This window comes from Paralichthys olivaceus, chromosome 4 (assembly GCF_024713975.1).
Source record: "Paralichthys olivaceus isolate ysfri-2021 chromosome 4, ASM2471397v2, whole genome shotgun sequence".
Classification (NCBI taxonomy): domain Eukaryota; kingdom Metazoa; phylum Chordata; class Actinopteri; order Pleuronectiformes; family Paralichthyidae; genus Paralichthys; species Paralichthys olivaceus.
Window position 1 is genome coordinate 25,398,547 of NC_091096.1, and position 18,905 is coordinate 25,417,451.

Here is an 18,905-nt window from a genome sequence, read left to right on the forward strand (position 1 = left end):
TATGTGATTGTAAATGACGTATTGCAAATGTACCCACAATGCCATAAATATGTGTATTTTGTGGGATTTGACTGTAAAAATACTGCAGAAGCTAACGGTTAACAGTGAACAGCTACAAAACTCTTTCATTTCTCCGAAAAACTGACAGTGAATCTTCAAAATTTAGGACTGAAGGAGGATGTGAGATTGTTACATGTACCTGAATGTCAGCAGTTAGACTATGCACCTTATGTCTGTTGTATGCATGTGTTTTTATGTGAAGCCACATGCATTAATCTCTATAGTTGTGAGCACACTTATAATACAGTCCCTAACCTTAACCATCACAGCTTAATACCTAACCCCAAATGTCTATCCTCTGACTCCTCTGATATTTACCAGACTAATGTTCAGATGAAAAATAATTCTATTCTAATTATTCTAATTAGTTTACAAAAGTAAGAACAATGTTCAACATTAACTGCCCAAAACAACATTTTGAGCAGCCACAACATAGTGCAAAAAATAACCCTGGCAAAGTCCATCCTGAGAGTTTGTCTTTCACTTATTATCTTGCTCTAATATTCCTTATTTATGTCATATACATCTTTGCACACATTAAAGTGGCAAAGAAGGGAACATACCACACAATATGATAACAGATGTCATATTATTAGTTGTAGTAGATAAGGGATCTACCGTAGCAGGGACAGTGTGTACTGCATCATGGATCACAGGAGCTGCGTGGTTGCAGTGGCCCGGCGGGTGCAACACTCCCAGGCCTCCGTGCCAGGCCTGGTGGGCTTCCCTCTCGCGGTGCAGCACCAGCCTGTCATACAACTCCAGATCCTGGGGAGACACCAGGCTCCTCACATCAGACAGCATGGACAGCTGCAGGGAAGGAGCAGAGAAAACAAATTGAGCAGGGAACAGTTGAGGGAAGGTGAGGCTAGTTTAAGTATTTAATAGACTTTGCAATTCCCATCCATTGTGACGTATGTTGAATAAATCCACACACTGTAATTAGCAAAGTGCCATGTGTCCAGGTTTCAGTAAAACCATTGAAAGATATGTCAACCTGTTTGTTTGAGTTCTTTTTATTCTTCTCTCTGAGGTTTATAAGAGACATTAGACTTTTACTAAAGATTCTGTTTTGAATTTACAATGCTCTTGTAGAGTAGCTGAATTTGAAACTGCTTGTAGTAATGTGGGAATTAGTGCCTGAGGAGGTGGATGCTGTTCTGAGATACGAGAACATTACAACTGAATTGCATCATCTAGAACTACCTGGGTTGTGAATGAAGGCTATAGAAATCTTAAATGTGCAGTAAATTAAAGAATCACACGTGCTCAACTTAAGTTGGACATTGATATTGACGGTTTAAAAAGATGGACAGCATTACAAATCCCTAAATGTGATTATACAATTTTATTTGTATAACACTAAATCACAGTATACATTATCTCAAGGCTCTTTATGTAGTAAGGCCAATACCTTACAACAAATACACCCAAAGAGCAAACACTTGGCAGTGGAAAGAATGAAAATCACTTTAAACAAGAAGAAACCTCCAACAGAACCAGTTCAGCTAATCTGTAGGGTACAGCCGGCGAGCTGGATGACCAGCACATCTGGATTAATGAAGGGACAAAACTCAACACCAAGTGTAACATTGGTAGTCACTCTATTTCTGATACATTTGAATGTGGAAAAGTTACATATCAAACATTTAAACAGATAAGTCCACACATCAGCTGCTGGAGCACTCATTCAAAAACATTTGTGTTTGATACAATATTTACACTATGGATACCTTGTACCTGAGGCAGCCAGTCAGACTGAAGTCAATAATCGACCCCATGTCAAAACACAGAGCAGCCAATGCTAATGCTCCAACCATACAAAGCTCTCATGCCAAAGTCTCACAGTCTTTGTTAGTTTACATCTGTATTTGCATGACCTCACACAATTCTTCACATGACTCTAACCAAAGTGCGTAGAGAAGAAAAAACTGTTAACACGCCTGCGTCATGGCCTGTAAGCAGCCATGACTGTCAGGGGACTAGCTCTCCTCCTTGAAACAGGCATGATGGTGACGTGTCTTCTGGGTTGCACAATCAGATGCAAGTTAAGATAGGTGTTGAGATTCAGCTAATTTCTACTGGTAATATAATTCTACTTTTGATTTTCTATCCAACATTAAAACTTCGACACTTCAAATCGATCTGACAAATGCAAAATACAATCTCAGAAAACTGAATGTTTGAATGAAGCATTTCAGCTGATTGTCCTGCAATGGTATAACTGTATAATCACACAAGTCACCATGGCAACCAAGCATGTTCCTGTCCTGGCTGTATTCATCATTTTATTTCTCCTGGAAATGTTTTTGTTGCAGTATTTGGTACAAACCTTTTGTGCACATATTCCATTCCACAGACCTCTGAGTCATGGCCAACATATATAGGTGAGCTAGACTGCAGTCTGGTTATCTGACTTTATATTCCCACATTCAGAGTTCCAACAGCACAGTCACTCTGTAGCTGCAAGGCTGCTTTACCTTTGCATGTGTGTTGAAGAGCTCAAACAGAGCCATGGTCAGTGGCTCCACTCCTATGTGTCCATCCTGGTACTCCTGCAAGTAGTAGGCCATGGTCTTCCTCTCTGGTTCTGTCAGCAGCATGTAGGCCTGCTGCTCCAAAGACACCTGAACACCTGGCGGACCCACACCTCTATATACCGCAGGCTGGATGGACACAGATAGGACAATGCATTTGGAAAGCAATAAGAGACGTGACAAAGGAGAAATGAGGGTCAAATACAGATAGAATAAGAAGAGTTAGAAGTTATCGTGCTCAACATGTCCAGTGGCATGCTGAAGGTCTTCAGATGTGTGCAGCTTCCATTCCCTTCTCTCATTCTTTACATGACAGCAGATGAGCTAATCATGCTCAGAAGAAAGCCACCACTTCAAAGCTGCAGGGTGAGTCAATCTTTATAAGTAGCTCAACCTAGCACTTTTTTACTGTCGGTGTGCTCCTCTGGCTTTACATGTGAAAATTCACAACTTCAAAAAAAAACTGCAGGAAAAGATTTTCGTTCCAGCAAAGGTTTTGCTGTTAATAATGCAAAACAAATAAGTAGTTTATTAGATGACTTATTAGATGACTGAAAACTAATACTTAATTCACAATGCAGGGTCATTTGTGCTTGGTGTTAGTCGCTTGTTGGGCACGATTCCCGCGTTATGTGTTAATAAGCGAATAATCACATCCAGCGAGTATTCGCTGGTCCCCCCCCGGAAGAGAGGAGGACTACTGGCTGAAGCGATAACAGTTGCTGGGTTGTACATGTTGTGGAAACACTGCAGGAAGCCAGTAGAAATGCTGGCTGAACTAATTACAACTGCTGGGGTGTGTGCAATCTTTACATTGACTGTTTTTGTAATGTTGACGTGCAAAAAATTCACGGCTGTGTTCGGTGTGAACATACCCCCCACCCCAGGGCAATAAACATGTTACCTGGACTATTTACTTGATTTCTTACACTTCATGTGCCTGTAAGCAGGGGAAACATCGGGTTTGGACACAAATAACAGTGTGGATGGGTTAGTAACTGTATCTCAGGCAGAGCCGCACTCAATGTTTGTGTTTGTACTAAATAACAATGCATGGAGGGATTTCCACCAAACTTGTTGGGAGCATTACTCTGGAGATAATTTACTTTTATAACTAATCAGTCAAAGGTCAAGGTCAACAAAACTATGGTTTAAAAACCAATTTTCAACATCAGCAAATAATAGTAAAAAAGGCAAATTAATCTGAACATTAGTACAACACTACAACACTACATGTGTCGTTGCTCAGAACCCATTCAACATTAAGAGCAGCATCACAAATCCATTGTCCTTAATATATTAATAGATACCCAGCGGCTGTTGTGATGCTTGTTGAATGTGCATTAAATCAACAAGGCCACCCATGAGATCTGAATTTAAAAAGCTCATTAGGTCTTGCCAGCATGGGGTACAGAAAGTAGATCCATTTCTAAAGAATAGCTGCTTAATTAGAGCAGAGCCGTTCATCCAGCCAGTGGTGATTTTCTGCATTTTAGCATGTAGCTCAGATGTTTACAGCGTTAACAGAGAAAATGAAATAAAGAGGACAGTGAGAGGAGGGGTTGACATGAACAACCCGGCAGACAGAAGTGGAAGTGACAGAAGAGGGACCAGATTATTTACAGAATATCAACAAAGAAACATGGATTCTTTTTTGGTCAGAATGGCAGGTGTGAAAACATTGTCAGTCATGTCACTTCTATGGAATAAACTGCTCATTGACCTGAGATCAGCCCATTAACAATAGTAAACCCAATGTTTTTCTTTTTCCTCAGGCCTACAAGACTGTATGTGTGTGGGTGTGTATTTCTGGAGTGGGTGTGGGTTCCTCGCTGTCTATGTGTGGGTGGTGGTTTGCAAATGCATCCTCATGTAAATCACATTGAGTTTACCTCTAATCAGAAACACTAGGAATAAAATTGATTTGCTTTGCCCTCTGAACAAACTCTGTGTATTGAAAGTGCAAAATACAGCTTTTCTAAAAGATACTCAGACTCTGAGTGATTTTGAGAATCATTGTTGTACTGATGTTAATTGTAAAACACATATTTGGATGCTTGCAGGGGGCCACAGTCAGCCAGAGTGGTTGATGCTTCCTTGGTTTCTCTAAGACGCTTAGACTTTTCCCTGCCCTGCAAATCAGTGACTTGACCTTGACTCTGAATGACTCCATTGATAGTGTTTAGTCTCAGTTGGCTATCACGGTTTAGAAAGTTCACTGCTTCTGCACTGCCAGAATATTCTTTATTTTCAAACTCACAGCATTCAGAATCATTTTACATAAACCCAATTACAAACATAGCAAAACGGAATGAGCTCAGTCAACCACATAAATTAAGTCACAACAAATAATGCAAATATATGTGCATGGGCAGATTATATATATTAACAGTAAAACTTGGCAGCAGTACCATGAGCAAATCCTCTACCTGCAGCAGTGTGAGTCAGCAGGGTCAGCAGCTTCATTGCTCGCTTGAACGCTTGGTGAAACGAGTCAATAGACATCTACAAACACTGATAACAACGGCAAATATATCACTTGGTGAAGTAAAACCGTTTGTGTCCATGTCAGTACTTATAATATAAATCCTGGAGTTCCTGGGTTAAACAACACTGTCATTTGAGTATGGAGCCAGAGCCAATAAGCAATTAGCTAAGCTTCGTAGACTGAGAGCAGAGGGAAACAGAGTAGCTTCGCTCTTCACATAATTCAAAGCACAGCGTCAGCTCAGAGCAATGTAATCAACATGCCCCGTCCTGTTTGTTTAATCTGCACACAAATTAATTGTTCACCAATAAATAGTTAAAGTCAAGAAAAAAAAGTTTGTACATGTATTTCAAAGGCCTTTACATTTATTCAATGTTATACTATGCTATAGTCATAGAAGGTACTGCATGCTCATTTTCCTAACACAGTCCAGAAATATAAATACTGAAAATTAAGAATATGATGTAGTATAAACCAAACAGTAACCAGTAGGAATAAACTGGCCTAGCACTCATGATGATGATTGGTTCATTGAAAGCAAATGTGTTCATGTAAAATACAAGATTATACAGGAACGATAAGATTTAAAAGCATTTACTTTTGTTTGTGGCTGAAGTCAGTTGGTCATCACTGTAGCTTTGTCAGTTCACAGTCTGGGGTGTTGAGGACTCAAAGATGTGGCTGTGTAGCAGACTAGGAACTTAGTTCACTCACTCAGCTACCTTTAGAAACTCTTTGTATTGGCACTGTTGTCTTGCTCAGCTTTATATGGCTTTTTTTAAGTGCAACAACAAGCACAGAGTAGTCAGTCCTAGGTGCACCGACTGTGTGGGCTTCTTGAAGTGCACCTCCTGTTTTGGTTCATGCATGTGCCGCAGTGCAAAGTGCAAAAGAGCTGGCTGAGGTGGAAAGGACATTAAATCGATTCACTATGAGGCGGTGAGATCACTGTTAAAAACAGCTGAGCCAATCACAGCGACACGTGACAGCAAAGGCTCAACATATGAATAAAGATGTCTCCAGGACATCTTACTATTGCGTGACTTATTTCTACTCTAAATTTGTAAATCACAGTACTGTTAAAATAAACTGCTTTGGAATCAGTACCTTTCAGATGCAGTCACAGATAAAAGGTGTTCGCTAAAAGTTAGGAAATCATTTTGTGCAATGACCTCTTAACTTAATGCACCAGAATATTAATATATGCCAATAACAGAATCAACTCTCTAGCTCCCAGGCTCACTGGTTGATCACAACGATAATGCATTCTATATACAAACCAGAAACTGATCCAATCTATCATAAACTAAGATTAACAGTGCTAACAGGGCAGGTACCAAGATCAAGTAACAATGAGCGTAACAAAACATAAAGTGACAGCATGCAAGTGTAACTGAACAACTCTGCATCCAGAGGAAAATGACACATGCGTTCCATATGTCAGAGTCATGAGCTGGAGAGAGCGGCTGGTGAGTGAACTGTCAATCACAGCTGAAAGTGAACACCAGCTCATTTATTAGAGGGCCTGAATCAAAAGCATAGGACTTATACATTCACAGTTCAGGTGTATATCTCGGTGCATACAGACTACAGCTATGTCTGCTCCCTGCCTGTAGACTTTATTGCAGTGCCACAGGGCCACATAAGTATCCAGTTCAATCTGCACCGAGCCTGGGGAGAATCGCTGACTGAAGGACAAACCCTGGAAATAAATGGTTGGCTTGTTTATTGACTACATCAGTGAAAGTTAGCATCTGGAAGGAGAAGCATCTCCAGAGACCGTGAGAGGAGAATGATGTTAGATAACAACGTTACACTGTGGTACCTCAGGAGGATTGCAGTGATCAGCACTGGAGGACATTTTTACATTCTGAAAAATGTAGAATGGGACTATGAAAATACTCCAGTAACAGTTGCGCATTGAAAATGCATTGTGCTAACAATATTCTAAACTATTAAAAGGACAAACAGTATGTAGCCACCTGAGAATGTTATATTCTATAATTTAAAGTTATTGTTATTGATAGACTACATTAATGTCTATGTAGAATTTGACTGCAGTTTGTGGTCATGTTGGAAGTAGTACTATTTATTTTATATACTGATGAGCAGCGTCATCTATAGCAGCATCATATTTTATCAGCACATTTCTTTTGTATTAACATATATAATAAAATGCCACATTGCATGAAAATACTACGAAGTCCACAAAGGGACATAGAGAAGAAAACATTTATTTTTGCAAAATCTTGCAAAGTTTTGGATTTAATACTTCAATGTACTTTCCTTTTTTTCAGTGGACAGTGGCAGACATCTGGTACCTGGACCTAATGACACTGCTCAGGGATCCAGCTCCTACAACGCCAAGCACTCATCCTCTTTCCTCACGTCCATATTCTCTGCATTCAGCGAACATCCACCAGTACCTGTGAAGCTGCCCAGATTACCGCATGGTTGTGAATGAATTCCACCAGGATCACCAGGTCACAGTACACTCTGCGACAGAGCATGTCTCCTTGCGCTGAGTATTCTCTTGAGATGTCTCTCACTTATGTGAACCCCATACCTGAAACCAAGTACTGATGTAATATATGTGTATTTGAGGCCAAGCTCATAGTTGAAATCTGTGAACCTCTTCATTGTTGTGGTTTTCTTGTTACCGAATTGAACCGGAAGTATATTGAAAAACATGGAAGTACATTGAAGTATTAAATGAAAAACGTTTTTCTTTTGCAATCAGTTTTCTTTCTCAGTCTCTTCCTGGGCTCCATACATTACCTTTAAATACACAGGTTATATAGTTTAGCGTTGCCAGGGAGAGCAGGGGTCAGGGGTTATGTTCAGACACCACTACACCATAGGCCTGAATGTAGTGATTGAGACCACTATGACTGGTATTAAGTTTTTGAAAGTGGGTCTCTTGAAACCAAGGGATTTCTTTCTTGACCTAAAGTCTAGCAGGCATGAGTGCAGACACGTAGACAGTAATGGACCTGTATATATGTACATATGTACATATGCTTCATACACGTGCAGGTTGAATATGATTACAGTAATCAACAGTGACTTGTACAGTAAAGCCAATGCATAGCTGTTCATGTTACCTTATGTGCAGCCGTTATATACTGAGCTCTGTTGTATGGGCAATGTTTAGCTGTCTTTGCCTTTTTAATGAAGATTGGTGCAAAGTAAAATGATCAGTGCTCCAAAGTTTTGTTTATGTTTTCAACTTTTAAGTCTGTTTTTTCTAAAAAAAAAGTTCCTGTTATACAGGCCCATCTAAATGAATATGCCTTCACCACTACATCAGTGCTGTTACATTTAAGGTCCTTCCACACTTGGGGTTTATAGCATTTAATCCAATCCAAATCTAGTTTTGAACTATTATGAAATTAATTTAGAGTCAACACCTGTAAAATGACAGACTTTACCAGACAAATGATCTATGCCTGCGTGCAAACACAGGCTTCCACATGGTTTTGTGGCTGAAACATGGTGAATGTGTCGGTGAGAAGCCTGCTGCATAAATCTTTAACATCCACATATGAGAATGTCAGGTGTAACGCTGCAAAATGATTGATTCAAAGTAAATCTCTTAATTTCTTGGGGAGGATATCAGTGATTCCAAGTAAGAATGAAAAAGTTACATTAATTCAGTCTCACCTCAGTTCAGGAGTCAGAAACACATTTAGATGAATCATGTTGGATGTAGAATCTTCCAATCAAGTCAGTAGCATACATGCAATGTAAAGCGTGTTAATATGTACACAGAGGGCAGTAATCCGTGGCTGCCATTCTTACCTTTGCTAATAAATGTGAAGCTCTGGCAGATGATGGTCTGCAACAAAGAAGAAAACAATGCAGGGCATATTTAAGAAACCAATCTCCAGTTAGTGTATAGTGATACATTAAATACCAAAACGCCTCACCAGTTCTTATACATGTATCAACTAAGAAACACAAAAACATCCCAGGTGAGCTGAGCCTGAAGCAGGACCCAGGCTATGTCAGTTTGATCAAGTGTGGAGCTGAGAGACAACTTGAATGATTTCCAAGGCAGCAGCAGCAGCAGCAGCAGCAGCAGGAAGAGACATTTATACCTCCCCGAACTCTCAATCAGGGCCAGCTCCATTAGGGGCGAGAGACAGATGGATAAGGGAGAGAGAGTGGAGTCCCCACACACTGCTTTTCTGTCAGACACAATGGAGCTGTCAAACACCATCCTCTGCTGCAGGGAAGGGCTTTTTGTCCTCTCCAATCAGAGCCACTTTCATTGATAGAGGTTCCACTCCATGAGATTTTTCACGACAACGCTTTTGTTGTTACTGGGTTTTAAATGAACTGAATGAATGACTGAATAGATTCATTGTGATTTCTTTTTTGAGAACTAGACTCACAATAGAGTGATGAAAAATGCCCTTAAATGTATGAATAGACCTTGAGAATTAAATTTACAATGAAGGGTCACTGTGAGCCGTTGCTACTGTTATCTCACAGGTGACTTTACCAAACCCACATACCTAGCTCAAGTGATTAACCTGATTACAATGTTCTGATTCAACTCATTTCTGAGACTCATCACAGACTATATGTCATTTGTTCTTTTATAAGTCAGCATTGTTCATAAACCCTGGGATTATACAACTCTGCAACAGCATTAAGATGGGTTAGTTAAGCGCCTCTGCAAAACTAGACAGATGAATCAGTTAAACCAAATACTGCTTTAATTATACAAAGTTGACTGCGCTCAGGTGCAAATAGTCACACAGCAGCTGTTCAGCTGTTTAGACCCATATGGAATAACCAGTGGCTCCCAAATTATCCTGTCATTGAACAATCTCTGTGTGCAGGGTGGCTTTCTAAATGCAGGCTCCACTTTATCGCAGAAAAGGCAGGTGGGGTAGAATAATATAAAGAGCAATGAAGTCTGTGTATGGAAGAGGACGTGATAAATGAACGGGTCTGTGATGGAGACTGAGGTTTGTCTCCTGTGTAAAATCAAAAGTTGATATTGACATTTTTTGTCCTCAGTTTCTTCACATTTAGAAAATCTAGATTTCTTCTTGTCAAAAATCCCACTAACTCCCCTCAAACATAAATAAATACATTTTCAGTTTTGACATGTGGTTTCATTTTTGAAGATGCACATGAGCTATGGTGTCACCATAGACTGTATTTATAAAGAGGGTGTCACCCACAACAAAGCGTCTAGCACAATTATAAAACAGCCAAAATGGAAAACATCGTAGTGTGTATTGAATGGCACTTTCAGTCACCAGTAAGGAAAGCTCTAACACAAATAGCTACTACTTCACCCAGTAACACTCTTTTTTTCCTGTAATTTATTATCATATAATATAATATTATTATTTATTTATATATAATTAATAATCTGGAGGTAAGTATATGTTTTTAGTTGCAGGGTGTCAAATTAAATGTGACGCTGTTCTCCTATTCAATATCGGAATACTTAATAATCATTTTTGAATACACATTTCAGTCACTGAAAATACAATGTTTTTGCAGCACAGCTCAGCTGTCCATTACAATGTCTCTGCTCCATTGCTGCTGACAGTTGTAGTTTTAATACGACTTGTCAAGTAGTTCACTTTCATTTCGTATAATGTACAAACCTTGAACTGCTGGTAGTGGCACTGACACTAGTGTGGACACCAGCATTGACAGCGGGGTTGGCGACAGGACTCGGGTTAGCCGTGGCGTTGGTCTCAGCTATGGCCTGGCTGCAGATCCACTTGGTCTCGTCCACCACTGTGCGTGCATGGGGCAGACGACCAACATCCCTCACCTTCATCAGCAGGTGGCGTCCTGTTTTGAGGATGTGAACGGCCTCATCGTGGCAGATGGTGACAAAGCTCTGACCGTTCACCTCCAGAATCTGGTCACCCACCTGCAACAGGCCAGTTTTATTGAAGTCAAGACCGGCTGCAGTCACACAGAGACATCAGGGTGGGTATGAAATGTCTGCATGGAGTTTGTTTCTAAGAAATCTTAATGATGACAAAGGACAGTGCTACACATAATCCATATTGGTAATGTCCATGTAGCCTAGTATAACACACATCTGATGTTACCAGTTAGCATGAAGTGTAGGTAATGAGACAGTTACCCTGTCTTACACTCTTATGCATGACTGTAACACACATGAACCTCCTGTAATGAAAACCACTGTGAATCATTTCATACTAAATAACTTTAAAGCTGCTCATTGCTTATCTGGTACATTACAATAAAATGCATTAATCCGTTGGAATACAGGATCTTTGTGATTGGGAACCATGGGGCATGTCACACCTTACACATGTGGCACATCCCACTGAAAAACATTATGGCAGCGATGAAACAAATCCACAAATACATCCAGACCTGTCATACAAGTCTCCATAAGGGACAAAACAACAGCTTGACCTCGGTTATATCTTTAATACTTGTTGGCACATTTCAGCACAGTAACGTTTACAGTTCAGCAGTTGTTGGTAAATTATCTCATTCCAACAGCTACTCTGAGTGTGTCCAGCATCATCCTCTGCTGCACCCATCAGTGTAACATCACCTGCTGTAGGCTCATATTCCCCTCACTGATGTTTCTGTGACTGTCACATTAGCACCTTCCATATTAGTCCCTGACCACACTGCTTTAGAAACATAGGGAATCTAATATGTTGCACTATTTTCATTATGTCACAGCCTGAATAAAAAAAAAGAAATGTACCGTTAACAGTGACTAATTTTGTCATGTTCTCATATATCATTACACTGACAAAACTTAGATTGTTTGCTCATTTTCACCAACGTGCTTGTAGCTGTTAAGATAGGATGTTCTGTTCTGTTTCAGTTTTTTATTCTTTCTTTGAGAACAAATTGCATTTACAAAAATGTTCCCAAAGGGGAAGAGAGGAACTAGCAACCTTACTTGGCAATCATAATGGACCGGCTAAGCTGATGATGAAATCTCATGAACGTGCACCTCCTGAACAGATGGCGTTCATTAGGTTGAGGTGAGCGATTTACAACAAAAGTCTGCTCACTTTGATAATTCTGACTTTGAAGGCTCATGTGAGTAAACATAAATTAACCATGGCAGACTTATGAGGAACAGATTTGAGGAGCTATCCCTGAGGCTGATACACCCAACATCCCCGGTAGAAGGGTTCATTTCTGTTGCATAGAACTAAGCACACCTCTGTGTTAACACTTATTGTCGAGTCATGGTGGCCCATTGCTCATTAGACCTCAATGCTGTCTTGGCCACTGGAAAACCAACTTCACACAACCACAACTATCAAAACATGAACACAGCCATTAATATAACAAGGATTCAAACACAATAATTAACAGTGCTATACGCTCTGAGCTTGAGAGCAAGAGAACTGAAAGAGAGACCCCCCCCCCATCTATTCACTGCACTACAGACATGTTCTTAAATTGTGCCAAGTGAGTTTAGGTTATTATATATTGTATAAGGCTCATTGTGTGTTTATTAATTCCAAACTGTTGTAATGCTTACCAGTAAATATCATTATGTAAGATCATTTATAGAAAATAATATATTTTTTTATTGAATCGAATGTTTTTTTAAATTTTGTTCATGCTATTGGACTTAAAAAAGGAAAATAAAAAACAGGATAATCTGACTTTTGGCTGATGGGGACACCACTTACACCTCTTGTCACACCTTGTTTCACATCCAAAATTATCCAAAAGCAACCCAACAAGAAAATAAACGATCCATGGTTTTCTTTGAAAGTTTAATCCTCGCCACAACAAATTGCAGGGGAACAAAACTTAATTTGTGTTGATCACAGCAATAAAAAAAATGGTATTATTTGAAAAAAATCTCTTCTCAGAAACACTGTATACTCTTTTATACAGATTACTTTGGCAGATGGTTTTCCAGTCATTGATTCAAGCAGCTTATTATAACCCACATTTGCACTTCATTGTTCTGTGACCTCTAGCAGACATAGTGATTATGTTTAGAGTAAGGAAGAAGGTCAGGTGAGAGTGTATAGACCACATAAGGCATTCACACAGAAGACCACTCTTAGTTTCCAGTGAGAAATGAATACATGTTCTTTCTTTTATTCAAGTGTTCCACAACCTTAAGCATTTATTACTTTTATAATCATGATTACGAAGGCCCTTGTATTCAAAGGAAGATCTTATTTGAACCAACACCAATATATTTTCTTGAACTTTATTTTTTTTTCTTGCCTAACTCAAACAGTTACCATTGCTCAACCTTATATGAGGGTTTATTATTGTTACCATGACAACAATAGTCCTTTACACCTCTGGGTTTATATGTGGTCAAACAGGCCGAAGAAATAATTAGACCCACCATTATCACAGCAAAACGCCACAGAGACCAACACACATACATTATATACTCAATGGATATCCGGATGTGGCTCAGGATATAGAGTGGGTTGTCCACTAAACAGAAGGTTAGCGGTTTAATCCCAGTGTCCCCCATTCCACGTGCTGAAGTTGATGTAACTAAACCCCAACTTGTCCCTGACAGGCTGCTTTATGAATGTGTGTGTGACTGGGTGAATAGCAAAACTGATCTGTAAAGCGCTTGCAAGACTAGAAAAGCACTGTGTAAATACAAACCATTTTTATGTGCAATGCATCCAATCCATGATTCAGACAAAGTTATTTTAACTGTTGCAACCTCAGGCCAAAGACTCAATACCAGTGAGTGTGAAATCCAAGGTCGTCCTATAACCCAACTTGTTGAGATGCCTGCAGGGTGTGACACACACACAAATGAAAACACTAATTCTACACTGAGGCTAACAATCCTCATTCAAAGAGTCAGACAATAGGGGAGCTCCTGGTCCCTCTGAACAAAATATGTCAGAGGAGAATTTCACTGCCAGTGTAATTCATCAGAACATAAGTGAGGAAAACCAATCAGTGGTCAACTTCTCTGTGGTCTGACACATTCATGGGGCTTTCATAATCAGTGCCCCACTTTCATTCATTATCTAATGGTACAGATAGCTATGGTCCCTCGAGGCTGAGTCCTTAAAACATATTCCAGCAGGACTAAAAGCCATGCCAGCAGCTCTGTGAGGATGTACATAGGAACAATGACGCTCTGATTGTAATTTTAACAAGTTCTTATGTTACTTGAAATCTGTTCTCTTATATGAATTACATGTTTTTATTTATATCTATATTGTATGTAAAGCACTCTGAGCTGCACTGTTGTATAAAAGGTGCTATACAAATAAAAGTATTATTATTATTATTATTATTATTAAATGTAAAATCAGGGGACGACCAAAATTGTTGCAATTCATTTCCTGGGGACCATGAATGTCTGAAACCTTATTCATGTGGAAGATACATTATCTTCTAATCTGATAGTCAGCTGTGATTGACTTTTTTGATTGCATTGATGCTCGTATGGAGATAAACCCTTATCTTAAAAAGACAAGGACGCATCTTCAGGACAAACGTGAGGACTCAGTGTAGCTTCAAACTAATTGTTGGATTGCTGAAAAACAACTAAAACCCACTTCTCATTACACTTGTGGAATTGGAGGGGATACTGTCTGAGCCCTACAATCCACGTTGGCTGTCAGGTATGTGGAGGTGAGAGAGCAGGCAATTTTACATTTTTCGCATGTTCATTAGTCATGTTCACACTACTTGTTTCAGTTTGAACATTTGAACCAAATGTAACACAGTAACAGACTCCTAAGTAACTGTGTTGTTATAACTAGTGTTATTTTTCCAACCCTAAATATGTTTTTATGTTTATAGATATGTAAAAAAATCACATAAATCTATAATAATAAACAATTAATCAAAAAATCTTAATTTAAGAGTTCCATGCACTTTGGGTGCATGAGGAATGCTGGAGATTCTTGCTTGATGCCAAGGTGGTGCTGCGCCCGAACCCTGCATTCCACCCTAATGCTTGGTCTGAGTCCCAGACCAGTCAGTCCATGGAGCTCCACCCTTTCGAGGTGCCACCAATATCTGAGATTTGTGCAGCAGCTTCTTGGACGACCCCATCCAACTTCATCGGGTTCTACTGCATGAATGTGGCAGCTCACGGCTCAGTGCAGCAGGACATGGCCTGACATAAAGTCTCTAAGCCACATCTCCTTCAGGAGAGCCCCTGAGCTCGGAGTGAAGTCCTCTCCTTCAAGTTAGCCTTGCAGCCTAAGTGTCCTTCCACCAATAATAGCGTTGTTTGGTAGGGCTAGCAAAGCCTCGGTGACATCTCTCACTTAGGCTGTGGTGCATGTGTACATAGTGTATATATATATATATAAATAGTTCCTTCATTTGGGCACATGGGTGATAACTCTGGTGCCAGTGATGGCTCATTCAAACTGAACTGTCATTTTACTCTAACCAAGAGCCTCTCAGGAACGCGTTCCAATCAAGGCTAATCGAAGTGGCCTCACATGAGTGGTGCTTATAAATATAGATAGTCTCTCCATGCATAGAACCTGGGTTAAACAAATATAACCATCCATCGATCTATCTATCTACTAACCATTTTCTACAACAAATTGTCACACTACATGCTGTAAATGAATACCAAAATAGTTTTATTATTGAACATAAAGTTGGAGGATTTGCAAGAGATAGGGATGCTCTATAGAGAACAATATTTTTCTAAAAAATGTTTGTTTTATAATGTGGCAAACATTACCAGGGGTCTTATATAAATGGATGTCATTGCTATCCAGAGTCCTATTAATGCCTGCATCACTAATGGTCACCCTCCTTGTTCATCTGATGTATCATACCATTGTATCTATGATACAATAAACTTGTCTCCCTGTGGTTTTTTAGCCATGTATGACTTAACTTGATTTTGCAACAGTCATATGTCACTTAATGGTTAACAGAATATATTCTAGACAAATGATGCAGAATTGAACCCCTTTATAAAGATTGATGAAGAGAAACATGAAGATGGATGCAGAAACACAAGTGAATGCAGAAAGCAGACGCTGTCTTATAGCAGAGAGAGAGAGAGAGAGATACTTTATTGATCCCTCAAGGGGAAATTCTTTTTACATGCACTTTTTAACCCTGAAACGCAATCCCACACACACAAAGGGCTCATAGACATGCAAATGTGGAGAGAGACGGTGGAGTAGCTCTCCACATTTCGCAGGGTGCTTCTCCGGGGCTGCGAGCAATTGGGGGGGTTCGGTTCCTTGCTCAAGGGCACCTCGGCAGTGCCCAGGAGGTGAACTGGCACCTCTCCAGCTACCAGTCCACCTGAGTGAGAAATGAGTTATTGACTTCTCTCCTTCTCACCTCCCTTCAACATGATTTTGTAAAACAGATGCAACGTGGGTCAAACTCCATTACTGAACCCTCCAAGGATAACAGGGACCCCTGATTTACTCATTTTGACAATGGCCACTCTCAAACAGGGATATGCATATAAAATACTGGCTAAAGGGCACAAGCCACTGTCCCCTTTGTCTTTGGCTGAAATCAGCTTCTGTACTAACAATATTATAAACAGTTATCACAGTCAAAATTATGTTTAACTGTTGCACACTATATGCTAAGAAATAGCAAGGACAGCACTCTCAGCTTCCCCCTTGCTGTAATCATAAGTTGTTCATTCATGATAATGAGTATAAGAAAGCGGTCAAGTGCAGGGTGCTTAGAGTGCAGTGTATTTGTCCTTTAGAGAGGACATACTGCTATTTTTATCCACAGGAGCAGTTTGCTGGTCTGCAGTGGCCTCTAGGAGTTAATACAAAGGAGACAGGGGCTGTTGCATTAATGACAAAAGGGCCATCTAACACTAGGTGTTAAAGCCTGAATATACCATGGTCAACCCAGGCTGTTTCGTGATTAGTTTTTGACTTTTCGCACATTTCTTCCTCCGCTGTATCCAAGCATAGTGTCAGAGCTGTGCACTGCACAATATGACAGTCTTCTCTAACAGATAGGTGTAGAGTTATACAATAGCAGAGGAACAGCAGCAGGTTCCACCCTTTACAACCGCATGAACTGTAGTAATGCTTATAACACAATAAAATTAACACGAAGCACAAAGGTGAACCCTGTGTTATGATTATAGTGTAAATACAATGTGAGTCTTTATGCAGCCATGAAGAAAATTACATTGATTAAACTAGACTTAATTGTGTACCTGCTCTTTAAACCACATGAGACTGAAACTATTAAATATAAATGAAATAACAACTTAAACACTTAAGTAGCATAACTTCAGGTTTGGAAATCCCCAAAGCCTATGTGACATGCTAAGATTACAGCTAAGCACACCGAGGGAAAGCTGGGCTGAATAAGAATTTCAGGTCAACGGGATCATCAAGGAGTTGGGCCTTTTCTTTCTGGGAGAGGCTAGATAAGTTTAGCCACCAAGCTCTGTCCTGGGTGATCATAAGGGCCATGGCTCTTCCAGAGGCCTGGACAGCGCATCTGTGCAGAAGCAGGGCCGTCACCAAGCAAAACTCTTCCCACGCCACCGGGGTGGGTGAAGTCGCAATATCTTCCTTGCAAGATATTGTAATAACTCAGAAGTGATGATGCATTCAGCAATGCAGCTCATTTGCATCAGCGATGACTGGAAACAGTCAGCTTTGGATGGCAGGGTGGGGCCGGCTGAGGTCATGGTGGACCTTTGAGTGGGGTGGAGTTGAGATGCTAGTCAGGGTTAAACCGTGGGAAGATGGGAGATATTTTCTTCCATCTCGACCCAGTCCAACGCTGACCCTCCCTGGACAGGGTTCTTGGCGGTGAGTGGTTTACTCCAGGACCTTGTTGCCTCGTCCATGCACTCTGGAAAAACCGGCAGAAGCTGTTTGGTGAAGGCTTTTGCTTTGGGTAGCTCATGCACCATCCTTAGTCATCAGCCTCGCAGCTGGTGGGAGGAAAGTGGATTCCACATCCATCTCCTCTTTATCAGAGCCGAGGCTAATGGAATCATCCACTGAGTCAGAGTCAGAGTCAGAGTAAAATTGCTTCTGGGGGACAGCACAGAGGGCATGTCCCATAGTGAGATACCGAAACAATTGTTGAAAGAGAGCCATTTAACATTAACAAATGATCAGCAATAAGAGTATAATAATATGCAAATATCGACAATCATAAACAACATATTAGAAGACAACTTTCTACCATCTTTAATTTAACCCTGACTAGTATTTTTTATTGGCCTCCACTTAAACATATGGATAGCCCAGCACTGCACCTGTTTCCAGCTGCATAAAGTTGTTTCTAGTGAAACAGCTCAGATAAACTCACTGTCCAGCACCAAGCAGTAGACCGACAAAGTCAGCAGCTAACAGGTTAAAGGAAAGGTAACAATTAACATCTAAAGAGAGATATTTTCTCAGACGTTGGTGTAGACCAAACCAGAACTAAAATAATAGTCAATATTGGACTTGCAACAAATTCAGCATATCAACTTTATAACTTAATGTCACAAGGCGAGAATATGGCGGTGCTAAATTTTCAATTTGTCCTGTTCTATTCAAAATTATGTTTCCAAATAGTCATGTGAAACTAAGAATTGTTGTGTTTCCATTATATTAAAATGAACTCTTTATATCTAAATTAGTAACAGGTCCTCTTTAACTGAGTCTGCCTTTCTGCACAGCCATGTATCTAGAGTAGCCCACAGAGAAAACTGAGAACCAAATACCTAAAGACCACTGTTGGTTCTCTGCAGGTGATGGGAGAGGTTTTCAATTGGTTATAAAATGCAACTTCACAACTTAATGCCTCTAAATCCCACACACTGAAACTTTAGATTAATTAAATTGGATAAACTGCTAAAG

General features: G+C 40.1%; 1 protein-coding gene across 1 annotated transcript in view; it reads right to left on the reverse strand.

The window, feature by feature from the left end:
* The window catches only part of whrnb (whirlin b), a 110,828-nt gene that overhangs the window by 17,854 nt on the left and 74,069 nt on the right, over positions 1-18,905 (reverse strand). Inside the window, exons 4-7 of the mRNA XM_020102340.2 lie at positions 10,719-10,993; positions 8,887-8,923; positions 2,541-2,726; positions 679-870 (exon numbers count right to left, since the gene is read on the reverse strand). Coding sequence (XP_019957899.2) covers positions 679-870; positions 2,541-2,726; positions 8,887-8,923; positions 10,719-10,993 — 690 coding nt within the window. The remainder of the gene's footprint in view (positions 1-678; positions 871-2,540; positions 2,727-8,886; positions 8,924-10,718; positions 10,994-18,905) is intronic.